Genomic DNA, 14,509 nt, shown 5'->3' on the forward strand with positions numbered 1-14,509 from the left:
TGTTTGTCTCATCCGATATTAAAAAATTATACAGTATCTTAAAAATAGAATTAATGAAATTTAGATTAAGCTTGTAATTAGTAATTGAAAGAATGAAATGAAATATTAAAATGTGTTTTGACCCAATTGTAAGTTTAATTTAGCTTGTAAATTTAAAGAGAACGCTGTTTAAAAAATGAAAAACTAGGAATTGCATTTTTAGCCTATGCTAAGTTCGCCCGCAAATTTTACATTATAGCCGAACACTGTATAATTATAATTTAACAAAGTAAATCAAACCAAAAGAAATTTAAATAGTTCTTATTCAGCTCAACAAGTGGTTAGTATATTTTCGGTATATTTTAATAAAAAGTCGGTTTAATTAGAATGGGTATTATTTTATAGCCCAGCTGCGGTCATACTGTTAAGAAGCCAATTGGAACAAGGGGATTGTTTCCGTCAGAAAAGGTTCCGAAAAGGACTCAAGTGCCTAAAAATAGCGAAACTAATCGCAAGTAACATACTAGGAAGCAAGTGCCTTGACCAATCGTTACTATAAAGGTGCAAGAATGGTGATAGCTTACGTCCAGTAAGATTTTTCAAAGAGCCAAGTAAGCAAGACCAATTCATTCACATCACAGACACCAACACAGATGTACCCGAAACGGGTTCTATTAAAATAGCTAACGTAGCAGCACCTACAGTTGAGTCCAAAATAGTAGCAGTAAAAATAAAAGGATTTAAACAGACGCCAAATATTTTAAGAAAGAGTTATTTGGAACTGCGTAAAATTACCTAAATCGTGCTAACAAACAACTTTATTATTATACAACATTTTTAACAAACTTACAAGCTATTACCGATAGAAAATTGTAGATTTATAGTCCTCTAAAAAATGCTTAGTTAAATAAACAGGAGTTAACAGCTTTACAATTTTTCGTTATGAAATGTAAAACTTTAAAGACCAAATTTTTTTGTTCAGTAATTTTTGCAGCTAACGACTATTAAATTGCCGGCTGGTGTAGCGACAATGGACGGCGTTAAGGTTGAGGCGTTCATCAAAAGCGAAGGTGAGTCCAGTCACCCGAGTCATTGCACCTTGGAACCCATGCTGACGCCGTTGCCCTCTGACCTTGCAGAAAGCCGAGCGATGCCCTTACTTGGGGGAGGTGGAGCGTCTGGAGGCACTCCGATCGGAGGAGGCGGCGTGGGACTGGGAGCCGGAGCATCCGCCACGTTGAGCGTGGAGCTGTGCCTGGTCTGCGGCGATCGGGCCTCCGGACGGCACTACGGAGCGATCAGCTGCGAGGGCTGCAAGGGCTTCTTCAAGCGCTCGATCCGGAAGCAGCTGGGCTACCAGTGTCGCGGGGCCATGAACTGCGAGGTCACCAAACACCACAGAAATCGTTGCCAGTTCTGCCGCCTGCAGAAGTGCCTGGCCAGCGGCATGCGAAGTGATTGTAATTTTCGTTTAAGTCGTCGTCTCAAGCTATTACCAATCTCTGGCCCGGCCAGAGTCTACGTGCTCCAGCAGGCTATAGCAGCAGTGAATGCGAGAAGTCAGTGGATGTTCGATTAAAAGAAGGGATCAGCAGTAGGGCCAATAAACCGAATTCATTGTTTTACGTTTATAAGAATATTATGTCCTTTTCGAGATGTAGGTTGGTTGCTTTAGATTAGCTTAAAATTCGGTTGTCATAGTTTACTTTAAATTCAAAACCATACAACAGTATTTGCTTTATAACTATTATTCGTATGTATATTAATTCTGTGCTTTTCTAGCAGTTAGGGTCAGATAACAAGCCCATTTTACCGTAACGCATCATGCGAAACTAATTGCACCACAATCGTTAGCTTCTTTTACATGAACATCCCCTGCAACTACTTGCCTAACAAATTAAACCTGCAGCTGCGGGGGCACAAAAGATACCCAGCCAGCACACACACACACACTAACCAACTCACCCACTTACTCACCATCACCTCGCCTGGAAAATCATCAAACCGCATCTTAATCATACTTCTTGCTCTATTTAATGGCTTTCCGTTCTCTGCAACTTTGATTCGCAGCTGTGCAGCACGAAAGGAAACCGATAGTCGACAGAAAGGAGGGCATCATCGCCGCTGCGGGTGGCTCATCCACTTCCGGCGGCGGAGGCACTTCCTCCACCTACCTCTCCGGAAAGTCCGGCTATCAGCAGGCGCGTGGAAAGGGGCACAATGTCAAGGCCGAGGCCGCGGCCACGCCCCCCGTGCACAGCACGCCAGCAACGCCCTTCAATTTGAACGAGAATCTATTCCCAATGGGCCTGAATTTCGCGGAACTGACGCAGACATTGAGTAAGTTCAGCTTGTGCTTCAGTTCAAAGTAGTTGCTACTTAATTGTAGAAATTTTTAGCCTAAAGCTTAAGTCCTACCTTAAAATATACTTCCTGATTGCAACCTGCATTACATATACTTTTCAGTGTTTGCCACCCAACAGCAGCAGCAACAACAGCAGCAGCAAAGTGGCAGCTACTCTCCAGATATTACAAAGGCCGATCCCGAGGATGACGATGACTCAATGGACAACAGCAGCACGCTGTGCCTGCAGCTGCTGGCCAACAGCGCCAGCAACAACAACTCGCAGCACCTTAACTTTAATGCCGGCGAAGCACCCTCCACTCTTCCCACCACCTCGACAATGGGTCTCATCCAAAGCTCGCTGGATATGCGGGTGATCCACAAGGGACTGCAGATCCTGCAGCCCATCCAAAACCAGCTTGAGAGGAGTGGCAATATGAGTGTGAAGCCCGAGTGCGATTCAGAGGCGGAGGACAGCGGCACCGAGGATGCCGCCGATACTGAACTGGAGCACATGGATCTGGACTTTGAGTGCGGTGGTAATCGGAGCGGCGCCGGCGATTTTGTGGTGAACGAGTCTGTCTTCGAACAGGACCTTCTCACCGATGTGCAGTGTGCTTTTCATGTTCAACCGCCGACCCTGGTTCACTCGTATTTGAATATCCATTATGTGTGCGAAACGGGGTCGAGGATTATTTTTCTCACCATCCACACTCTTCGAAAGGTTCCCGCTTTCGATCAATTAGATGCCCATAGTCAAGTCAAGCTTCTGAGGGGAGCCTGGCCAGCTCTGATGGCCATAGCTCTAGCTCAATGTCAGGGACAGCTGTCGGTGCCCACAATTATCGGCCAGTTTATACAGAGCACCCGCCAATTGGCGGATATCGATAAGATCGAACCGCTTAAGATCTCCAAGATGGCCAATCTCACCAGGACCTTGCACGACTTTGTCCAGGAGCTCCAGTCACTGGAGGTCACTGACCTCGAGTTTGGCCTACTGCGGCTGATCTTGCTGTTTAATCCCTCGCTGTTGCAGCAGCGCAAGGAGCGGTCGTTGCGAGGATATGTCCGCAGAGTCCAAATCTACGCTTTGTCCAGCTTGAGACGGCAGGGAGGCATCGGAGGCGCGGAGGAGCGCTTCAATGTTCTGGTGGCTCGACTTCTTCCACTGAGCAGCCTGGACGCGGACGCCATGGAGGAGCTGTTCTTCGCTAACTTGGTGGGACAAATGCAGATGGATGCTCTGATTCCGTTCATCCTAATGACCAGCAATACCAGTGGACTATAGGTGGACTATAATGGAAATGAGGAGAATAGGGGGCAGGAAATAAAACTGTGCCGCCCAAAAGCAAGACTGAAGATGGACCAAGTGTGGGCAATACATTTAGCAATTAGGCAAATCCCCATCAAAAATATATATTTAATATATACATTTAGCTGACAATATTCTATCTTAAAACCTTGGGTTTATTGTTGTTCACATATTAAATGGAATCGATTTCCCAATAAAAGCGAATATGTTTCTAACGTGTTTTTAAAAATGTTGAGATCTTACCGATCTTACAAGTACTAGTAGTAAGGTATATTCGATCTTCCTGTTTCTTTGATATAAATTTCAAATTGATCAACGTTTTATACATGACGAGTTTTTATTTTCAGAAATCAAATTAATTGAGAAAAAAAATTAAACAATAATTCCTTGTTTTTATTTTTAAAATAATAATTTGATTGCTTTTAATAGTAGCTAGACGAACACCACCTAAAAATGTATTTAGTCTTTACAACTTAATCTAAGCTAAGGCTTCGGACTACTGGCCCTCCTCCGGGATCTTTCTGGCTGGCTTGTACGTCTTGTAGACCTCATCGTTAAGTCCCTCCCGATTGCGGGCAATCTCAATGGCGAGGAACTGGACTCGGAACACGAAGATGGAGTTGTCCGGGGAGAATTCCTTGCTGGCATCGGCGCGCATGAGGGTTCCGTACGAATAGTCGTCCATCTTGTTGAACTTTTCGGCGAACTGGCGCCACCTGAGCTTCTCCGTGGCGGATTTGAGGATATCGTCGGTGAGCCGGCCCACCTGGAGGTCTGGGAAATCCTGCCGGAAGGTGGCATATATCTGGTCGTCGTAGGGCGTGAGTTTCAACTGGGAGGGATGGATGCTGGTGATCAGCTGATTAATGAGATTGAGATTGAGATCAATTGAGATTATCGTGCTTTATTCAAACTGGACTCACGTTGAAGTGAACCTCGGCGTGTTCCAAAGCTTTGGATGCCCACATTTCCTCCACCAGGGAATCGTTGCCAAACTCATCAGCCGGCCGCGACAGCAGCGATGCTCCATGCTGAAATACACTCTGATTAGGTTCAGCTTCTCGAGTTTGCCGCACCGCATACCATCATCTCCATTTTATGAGGCCAAAACAGCTGGGTTTCTTCCAAAAAATTAAATTAAAAAATCACGTTTTGTTTCTGGTTGAAATTGCTAATCGGTTTTCGATGAAAACATCGATGCATCGATTTTAAAATTTTCCAGACATCGATGTTTTTTGCCACAATCGATGTAAGTGTCAAAACGTAAGCAAACGTAAGTGTAAGTTATACGTAACACCGGCTCTCCGTCATTAACTCAGAGAGGGAGAGAGTAACAGGGAGCGCGAGAGCACGCAATTTTGGGCAGAGCTCTGTCTACAACAGCTCTGTTACCACCCCACCAATGGATCGGAAACTGTTCTCCTCTGTCTCCGATGCCCTTAAGGGCGGACAAGAGCTCTTCGAGGAGAACAGCCTCCTGCTCCTCATCCATTGGTTGTGAAGCAGGAGCAGGGGATGATGTTGTATCCCCCTGTCCCAGGTCTGGCGTTGGCTATGGCTTGCCGGAGCAACACTATGTCGTCGGGGGCACTGTTCTTATGGCGGCGTCGGCACATTTTCATGTGCGCCCCAATTGCCGACATAGAGTTGCTCATATAGCCACAGTGGCAGCCGAGCGAAAAGTTTTCTTTGCTACACCCGGCTGCCAAGTGCTTTACTAGGCCTTCCCTGGGGATGGCCCGGCACTCCTCGCACTGGTTGTGTCTTTTCGGCCTCAGTACGAGGAGCCCCCTCCTCCGGAGGTCTGCGAGCGTCACGTAACATTCGAGGCGCTCGGCCTCAGTGTCCTGCTGTCGATCGCGGGACCGGCCGACCTGGGATCTAATCCTAGATCCCGAGGCCTCAGACCTCCGGACACCCCCATTCGAAGGCGATGGAGCCGGCTGAATATTTTGTAATAAATCACCCACTTCAATGCCCCTTGCCCTGTAAGAGGCCATTAGGGCTGCGGCCATATTGTTTACCGCCCTAGTTAGATTATTAAATTCCTCGTCTTGTTCGCGAGACATATTAAAAGATTGAATTTTGAAATTCAAAGAGACTGAAATGGTTCTCTGCACGGCCTTTTATACCCACCCAGGCATAAAAGAGGTGGGAGAAAACCGATTAACCGTTAGCCGAATGTCGATTTACAGTTAATATCGAACGGCCATATTTAATAACACCCCTTAACCAACGAGTAGACTCTCAAGAAAAAGGGAAACCGAGAGCTTCCGATGTATGGAAGAGGTTCCAAAAAATCGACAAGACGACCGCAAAATGTCTTTTGTGCAACAAGCAATATAAGACCAGCAACAACACCTCAAACCTAAGGGATCATCTCAGAAGGAAGCATGCTTACTGCGAAGATCAGTCTTTGCTTGAGCCGGAAATAAGCGAGAGTACTACACCTTCGCACTATGAGCAGGACTCTCCCCGGAAGATTGAAATTGACAACGCTGTGATGAACTTAATTGTATCAGACATGCAACCTTTTCGGATTGTAGAAGAAACCGGATGTAAAAAATTGGTGAGCATTTTGGACCCGAAATACAAATTGCCTAGCAGAACCGCCTTGCAAAACGTGTGTCTAATGACGTCTTAAAATGCAAGGAACGTCTTCAAAATCTTTTCAAATGTGTAAATTACTGCTCAATAACGTCAGACGGTTGGACATCAAGGGCCAATGTTAATTATTTAACCGTTACTTGCCATTTTATATATAAGGACAAGCACAATTTTGGAAAGAGCTCGATACTATCGAATCAATATGGTCAAAATATCGATAACTTTTAAGCTTTAATAGGATTAGGTGTTTCTAAATAATTTAAATATGATTATTTTTGCTTCTTTTGTGCTTTATTTATGAACAATGTTATCTTTAACAACTAATTCAAAATTTAAAATAATAAATTCTGGTCAGAGGAGATATTTTATTAAAAATATTAAGATAATTACAAAGTTCAAATTTGTTTTGAGAATTTAAAATATTTAATCCCCTTCAGTTATCAAGTTGAATGACTTTTCTCATCCTCGTTCTGATCGCCCTCTTCCTCCCGCTGAATCTGCTGCCGAGATGGCTATCCGGACAGCGAGAACTCCTAACCTAACTCAAGTGTTTAACTTTAATTATTGTTTACTGGTCTACTACCAAAATAAACAAACAATAGGAGAACTGTTGATTTATATAATTCTACCGAATCCTAAGAAGAACTGTAAATGCTCGCCTGTCAGCTTTATTGATTGCTTTACTTCATTTAACTCCAGGACAAGTGCTGGGACTTGCTTCCGTTTATACCAATATTCCATCTGGTCGTCCATTCGCTGTATAGATCAAGGAAGTTTTGTGTCATTCGGGACGCTTCGATGCGACATGCTGAGTTGGAGATAAAGGCAGTATCGTCCGCATACGTCGCCAAGAGAGTACCCGGTTCTCGAGGATTTGGCAGATCAGCGGTGTAGAGGGTATACAGGACGGGTCCAAGTACACTACCCTGAGGGACACCAGCTCGGCTGCTTCTGATTGTTGACCTTTCGCCTCTGAATTCAACCATGAAGTTTCGATCTTTAAGGTACGATTTTAACAGCAGATATTGGCCAGTTGGCAAGAGAGTTTTTAGCTTGAAGAGCAAGCCATCGTGCCATACTCGATCAAAAGCTTCCTTGACGCCAAGAAAGATTGCCGAACTGTACTGCCTGTTTTCGAAAGCTTCAATGATGTGCTGGGTTACTCGATGAGCTTGTTCGGGGGTACCGTGGTGCCTTCGAAAGCCAAACTGGTGGTCTGGAATGGCATCCTCAACGCTTCTTACTGCCATCATTCTGCTAAGAAATATTCTTTCGAATATTTTAGAGAATGTGGTCAGCAGACTTATTGGTCTGTAGGACGCAACATGGTTCTCCGGTTTACCTGGCTCGGGTATCATTGATATCACAGCGCACTTCCATTGGGTGGGGAAGTGATGGATACGTAACATGGAGTTAAGGAGGAGAACTATGACCAGGATGCCTTTCTTGGGTACACTCAGAGAAAAAATCAAGTATTTCGTGCTTGAATCTAGCATTTTGAGTGTCAAAAGTGAGCCAAGCAACGAAAATCTGATCTTGAGAACAAAATACTGCTTTCAAGAACGAATTTTCAAGACAGAAAATACTTGATTTTAGAACGATTTAAGAACGCTGAGATCTAAAATTTACAATGAATTATTCTGAAATCTATACATATTTGTACTTGAAATAATTAAGTGCAGGCTTGAATTAAGAACGTATAGTTCTTAATCTTAGTAAGATATATTCTAGAAGTAATATTATAAGTACTGAATTCAAGAATATTAAAATGTTATATTATGCCCCATTAATTCTTACAACAAATCAAAAAAGTTCTTGAAACAAGATATATTAAAATTTCAAAATCGTTTATATTTTTTGTATTTATTGTTTTGGTATATTTTTAAAAAAAATTTTTTTAAACCTTGTATATGTATTTAAGTATAACATACGATTGTGTTTATTGTTTATTGTATGAGTGCAAAGGGAAAGTAATAAGTTCACTAATGTTAACAATACTAACGTTGTCGGATGGATAACCTATCTCGTAGGAATAAAAGTGTTTGTCTAAGCTTTAAATCAATTTGATTAGAACTAACAAAACTTAAAATTTGAAATAATTTTACATTAGGGTTTTGGTTGGCTCTCCTGCGCGTCCAATATTGTGGCCTTCCGCGTTAATTTTCCATTCACATTCTTGAGGGAAGAGAACAGCGTTCAGCAATGTGACGATTATGAAGTCCTGGGCATCTGCAGTATTGGAATAGTGAATTAGAATTAGAATTAGTATTAGGAATAGTAGAGGAGTTTCTTCGTATAGCTTTGCCTTTTTGAGTTTCATTAAGGACTTCAATCTTTTACTTCAAAATTTAAAATATTTACTAAAATTATATTTACACATATAAAGTCATTCACGTACCTCAGAATTCCTCCATAGGTAGAGTTTTTGTCTAAACTCCTTGCGCAGACCTAATGGCGCAACTGCTTTCTTGATTCCGTCGTCGTACATGTATTGCTTGTGCCGCTAAAATTATGCACAAAAATATTTTAATTTATGTAGATAAGTAAAGTAAAAGAAAAGAATAACTTGTTGGCTATAAGCACGCTAAACTCATTAAAAACAATTTTCGTAAGGTTATGAGATATTAGCTAATAACTGTTTTTGGCAATTAATATTAAAAAGTTTTTCTAAGGAATTTAGCGTATGTAAGTGTGATCCGCATGTTTAGTTGATATCGACATACATACATATGTACATATCGACAAAAAGTTAAAAAAAAGCGCAAATTTCCCCGGTATTACTTTCAATGCAAATGCATACATTTAAATGTACATACATAATTAAATACATACATCTATGAGAGACTGCAGGTGTCGGTACAGAAATAATCATCAATTATAATAATTCCGATTATAATTGGAAATTTCTAATGAAAGTAATACCACGAATATTGACTGATTTTTTAAACTCTGTTCCGATATGTACATTTGTGTATATACATACATACATTTTATTAGAATACATTTCGTACATATGTATGTACATACATATGTGCCCTAGCGCCGCAACGCCGGCTTTTAAATCACTCACTCATTTTTAAACTTTTGTATCATTAAACTTGAAACATATTTTAAATTTATTTATTTTATATTTGAAGGAAAAGGTAGTTAATAACTATAATGTGAATGCCGGCGTTGTGGCGCCAGGGCACACACATATGTACATATATACGGAACTGCACGCGTCTGCTTGATACATACATATGTACATTTTAGAAAAAAACGCGCACTTTGCTTACCTTTGAGATACGTGTAAACTTCTTCGATTTCCAACTTTTTCAACAGTTCGTGAAGATCATCATTACAGTCTTCTTCATTCATTTTACCGATCGCGTTAAATTCTTTTTGTTATTTAACTTAAACACTTCACTTTTCGTCATTTAACACGTTGCAACCGAACATTTGAGTAAGTCTTAGAGTGACCGTCCGAATTATTTATAGAAAACCGAAAATGAGAAATAATCCTAAAGCTACGGTTAGACGGTCACACTATGTAAACAAAATTATCAAAGGGGGGCCAAGAAAATATTTATATTTCGATTTTAATTAATTGAATGGGTTTTAATTGAATGGCATAGTAGAATGGGATAGTAGCAATAAATATATTATTTGAATTTCTGTACACATTTAAAGTTTTTAGTAATTGGCAAAATAAATAAAATAATAATAATAATAAAAATTAATAATGTTGTTTAGTAGTATTTTCTGTTGTTACCTTTACTTTATTTATTTAACGAGAACTTCTGTCACATAACACACATATATGGCAAACACTTTCTGAACTGGAATTAAGTTTGATTCAGTCTCAAAGTAAATACTTTTAAACTCAATTTAAGTGTTTTTGTATTGAGTTTGAGAATATTTGTGCTTGATTGGCATTTAAGTTTGAATCGTGCTCAATTCAAGAACTTTCAGTACGAAACGTTCTTGAAATTTTAAGTATGAAATCGTTCTTAAATCAAGACTGATTTTGCTTGTTTCCAGCACGACGTTTTTTTCTGAGTGTAACGCCTTAGCAATCCTGCTGTCAATTCCGTCGAACCCTGGAGCTTTACTGCGATGCAGCTTGCCGCGATTTTAGTTTAAAACAAGAAAGGAAGCTAGCTTCGGCCAGCCGAAGCTTATATACCCTTGCAGATAATTCCTATTAATTTACAAATCTCAAAAATGTTAATTTTCCTATTATTTCTCATTAATTTTGCGTTCGTTTCAATGGCACATATATGATATAGTAGTTCGATTTTGATAAAATTAAAATCGAAATTCGAAAATATTTGAAAAGAGTTATATCCTAGAGTAGAAGAGAATACAATAAAAACCAACGAAGCATTCCCATTAATTTTCCGATCGTTCCTATGGCAGCTATATGATATAGTCGTCCGATTTTGAAAAAATTTTATTCGAAATTCAGAATTAGATAAAAAATGACATTTCCAAAAGTAGGATGTTATAGGTTCAAAAACACCCAAGATATAATTTTTTTACATTTTTTTTCCCAATTGTTCCTATGAGAGCTATATGATATAGTTGTCCGATCCGGCTCGTTCCGACTTATATACTACCTGCAATAGAAAGAAGACTTTTGGGAAAGTTTTATCCCGATAGCTTGAAAACTGAGAGACTAGTTTGCGTAGAAACGGACGGACAGACGGACATGGCTAGATCGACTCGTCTAGTGATGCTGATCAAGAATATATATACTTTATGGGGTCGGAAACATCTCCTTCACTGCGTTGCAAACTTCTGACTGAAATCATAATACCCTCTGCAAGGGTATAACAATTTTTGCTTGCGGCGCTTTCCTCGCCCGTAACTTAATACTTTCTTTAAAAACTTATCCAGCTTTCATTCAGGTCATCCGTTCCATTTCCTTTTTTCGAGGAACATGAACACGATTTTTTTCGAAAACCTTTATGTTTACGAAGAAAATGATTAGTACACAAAAGATCCGTTTTATAATTATCTTCTCTTTTTGTATGAAACATTTTTTAATTTTCCTTATATTTTCCGAAAAAAAAACTGCAAAAAACCGCTCTCGCTCAGACCTAGCTTTTTGATTCCACTTCACGTTGTTTTCCTATAGGAACAATAGGGTGAAAATTCAAAATTTGACGTTTTTCAGGATATTTCGGGCAAAATATAAGCTATTCCCATGAAACTTTCCAAATCGTATTTTTTTGTGCGTACCTTGATCATATAGCTCCCATAGGAATAATAGGGTGAAAAAATTTAAATTTTTATTTTTTTCAATTATAGAATATTTTGTTGTTTATTAATTAATTTTGCTATTTTAGTCAAGTTTTCATTAGTGAAATCTGCAAGGGTATTAAAACTTCGGCTTGCCGAAGTTAGCTTCCGTCCTCTTTTTATACCCTTGCAGAGGGTATTATAATTTTGGTCAGAAGTTTGTAACGCAGTGAAGGAGACGTTTCCGACCCCATAAAGTATATATATTCTTGATCAGGATCAATAGGGGAGTCGATATAGCCATGTCCGTCTGTCCGTCTGTCCGTCTGTATGTCTGTTTCAATACCGTTTGCGAGCTCAGTTTAAAAGCTAGTGCCTTGAAACTTTCACAGTCGTCCTAAAACATGTGTACGCAGATCAAGTTTGAAAGCCGACCCGATCGGACGTCTATATCCTATAGCTCCCATAGGAACAATCGGATATCGATTTCACAAAAATGAAGATATTTCGCTTAGTGTAAGAGCTATTGGCATGAATCTTTCCAAATCGTATTTTTTTGTGCGTACCTTGATCAGGGTAAAAGCGCGTGCCGATCGGACGTCTATATCTTATAGCTCCCATAGGAACAATAGGGTGAAATCGGTCAAAATTTGACGTTTTTCAGGATATTTCGCGCAAAATATTAGCTATTCCCATGAAACTTTCCAAATCGTATTTTTTTGTGCGTACCTTCATTAGGGTAAACGCGCGTGCCGATCGGGCGTCTATATCCTATAGCTCCCATAGGAACAATAGGGTGAAAAATTTTAAAATTTTATTTTTTCAATTATAAAATATTTTGTTGTTTATTAATGCATGTTGCTAGTCTAGTCAAGTTTTAATTCGTAAAATCTGCAAGGGTATTAAAACTTCGGCTTGCCGAAGTTAGCTTCCGTCCTCGTTTTTAATATTACGGTTGAGCAGCCATGGCGAGCGTAGGCCAAATTTTGATGTTTGTTGAGGAGGCAACTGCCCTTGTCCATAAGGGGAAAAGAAACTTAACCAATTAAGCTTCTGGACATTATGTCCAAATTTGACCCGGATGTTGTGGGCGAAACGTTGTTTTTCGATGTAATAATTTTTACAAAAATGATTAAATGTATCGATAATATAATAATGAAATAAAAGAAAAGTTTTTAAAAATAATAGATATATCTGTTAAAATAATAGAAGAAATTAATATAAATATGGAAGAAGATAATAATATAAATGAAGATAATAATATTGAAATAATAAATATGTAAGATAATAATATGAATAAAGATAATAATATTGAAATAATAAATAACGAAATAAATGATAATAATATTGACCTAATAAATAATATTGAAATAATAAATAACGAAATAAATGATAATAGTATTGACCTAATAAATAATGATGAAATAATAAATAACGAAATAAGTGATAATAATATTAAAATAATAAATAACGAAATAAGTGATAATAAATCAATAAACCCTAATTTTTCGGACATTTCAACAACTTTTAAATTCTGCGATAAATGTTATGACACACTCAAAAGTGTCATAGGGCCCGTGGGCCTTATACAAATTTTTTTTTCAAAAAAATCGCGCGACTGCAAAGTATTTTCCACATCTTCATCTTCTGAGTCAGAACCGGAACATAACTCCTGAAATGTTTAACTGACTAAAATATGAAAAAGCATGAAAGGTATCATAACAAACGGTACTCTCTTCTCGGTAATCTCATTGATTCGAATGCGCTTTACAACAAAAAGTAATTCTCTTATCGGTATTCTCATTAACTCAAAATGCATTTTAGAATTTTTTTAGAAGTTGCGGGCGTTATGACACCGGGCGTTATGACACCGGGCGTTATGACACGCACCCGAAAAAATATGTATTGCAACGGAATTTAAAAAAAACAAGAAAGGAAGCTACCTTCGGCCAGCCGAAGCTTATATACCCTTGTAGATAAAAGAATACTCACTCGGTGCAGTTCCAGGGATTCCAGATTCAGCGTTTCGATTTATTTCAATTTTGTTTTTAAGTAGTCAAGAATCAAAACGCCTACTTCCTACAAAGTTACAATGAATTTTCTTATAATTGTTTGGGAGCCTTAAGATATAGTGGTCCGATCCGGCTGGCTCCGACATATGTACTACCTGCAATAGAAAGAAGATCTTCGGGAAAGTTTTATCGCGATAGCTTTAAAACTGAGAGACTAGTTCGCATAGAAACGGACAGACGGACAGACGGACATGGCTAGATAGACTCGGCTATTGGTGCTGATCAAGAATATATATACTTTATGTGGTCGGAAACGTCTCCTTCACTGCGTTGCAAACATCTGACTGAAATTATAATACCCTCTACAAGGGTATAAAAAGAGGACGGAAACTAACTTCGGCATAAAATTTGGAAACATCGATGTTTCTCCACCTCTATATTGCGGTCATGATAGAAGGTAGTCTCGTCGGCTGTCGTTCGGCTTTTTGTCAGTGCAAGAATAACATCCTCTGTAGGACAAAATGATCTCATCTGAAATTATATTGTTTATGCACTTTGTACCATCAGCTTGCCCTAAAAATAAAACATACATATTCTAAAAATGAGAAATGAATGACAAGAGACAAAGTTTTAATACCATAATACCCTTCAAAATTACTTACCCAAAAATGCATTCTTGAACTCGAAAACAACTTATCACAGTTAGAACGCAATTGAAAAACGCGGAACAACGGCGCCTGCTTTGCAGAAATAGAATCCCCGGTCAGGGCTATCCCCCTAAATTTTGACGAGAAAGGGATTTTTAGGGGGAAGACATTTTTAGAGGGAAAGTTTCGGTTTTTTTTCGGAAATTTTATTACACTGTGCAACATTTTTAGGGTTATAAAATGTAACCGCAATTTTGATTTCATGGTAACGGCCATATCTTGTGAACCGATTAAAATTTCACTATCAAGTCTTTAGTGATTATGTAGCTATGAACCCAAGGAACTAAATTGACAAATGACTCTTGCGAAGACGTACACCTAC

At 39.2% G+C, this 14,509-nt stretch overlaps 2 protein-coding genes across 3 annotated transcripts; one reads left to right on the top strand and one right to left on the bottom strand.

Annotated features, from left to right (window-relative positions):
- The first annotated feature begins 394 nt into the window (after positions 1-394).
- Positions 395-3,854, top strand: Hr78 (Hormone-receptor-like in 78). 2 transcript variants are annotated; one of them, XM_017146405.3, is made up of 5 exons: positions 395-590; positions 962-1,049; positions 1,119-1,439; positions 2,050-2,319; positions 2,446-3,854. In XM_017146405.3, the coding sequence occupies exons 2-5, from the start codon at positions 1,010-1,012 to the stop codon at positions 3,609-3,611; spliced, it is 1,797 nt and encodes a 598-aa protein (XP_017001894.2). In that variant the 5' UTR covers positions 395-590; positions 962-1,009; the 3' UTR covers positions 3,612-3,854. The 2 variants fall into 2 exon arrangements, with proteins under 2 accessions (XP_017001894.2, XP_017001895.2); XM_017146406.3 differs by having other exon boundaries at positions 1,119-1,433.
- Positions 3,855-4,007: 153 nt separating this feature from the next.
- Positions 4,008-4,848, bottom strand: LOC108060627 (protein PBDC1). Its single transcript, XM_017146407.3, has 3 exons — positions 4,719-4,848; positions 4,559-4,666; positions 4,008-4,494 (listed from the first exon to the last, which is right to left on the bottom strand). The coding sequence occupies exons 1-3, from the start codon at positions 4,728-4,730 to the stop codon at positions 4,132-4,134; spliced, it is 483 nt and encodes a 160-aa protein (XP_017001896.1). The 5' UTR covers positions 4,731-4,848; the 3' UTR covers positions 4,008-4,131.
- Positions 4,849-14,509: the final 9,661 nt, after the last annotated feature.

This window comes from Drosophila takahashii, chromosome 3L (assembly GCF_030179915.1).
Source record: "Drosophila takahashii strain IR98-3 E-12201 chromosome 3L, DtakHiC1v2, whole genome shotgun sequence".
In the NCBI taxonomy this organism is placed as follows: Eukaryota; Metazoa; Arthropoda; class Insecta; order Diptera; family Drosophilidae; genus Drosophila; species Drosophila takahashii.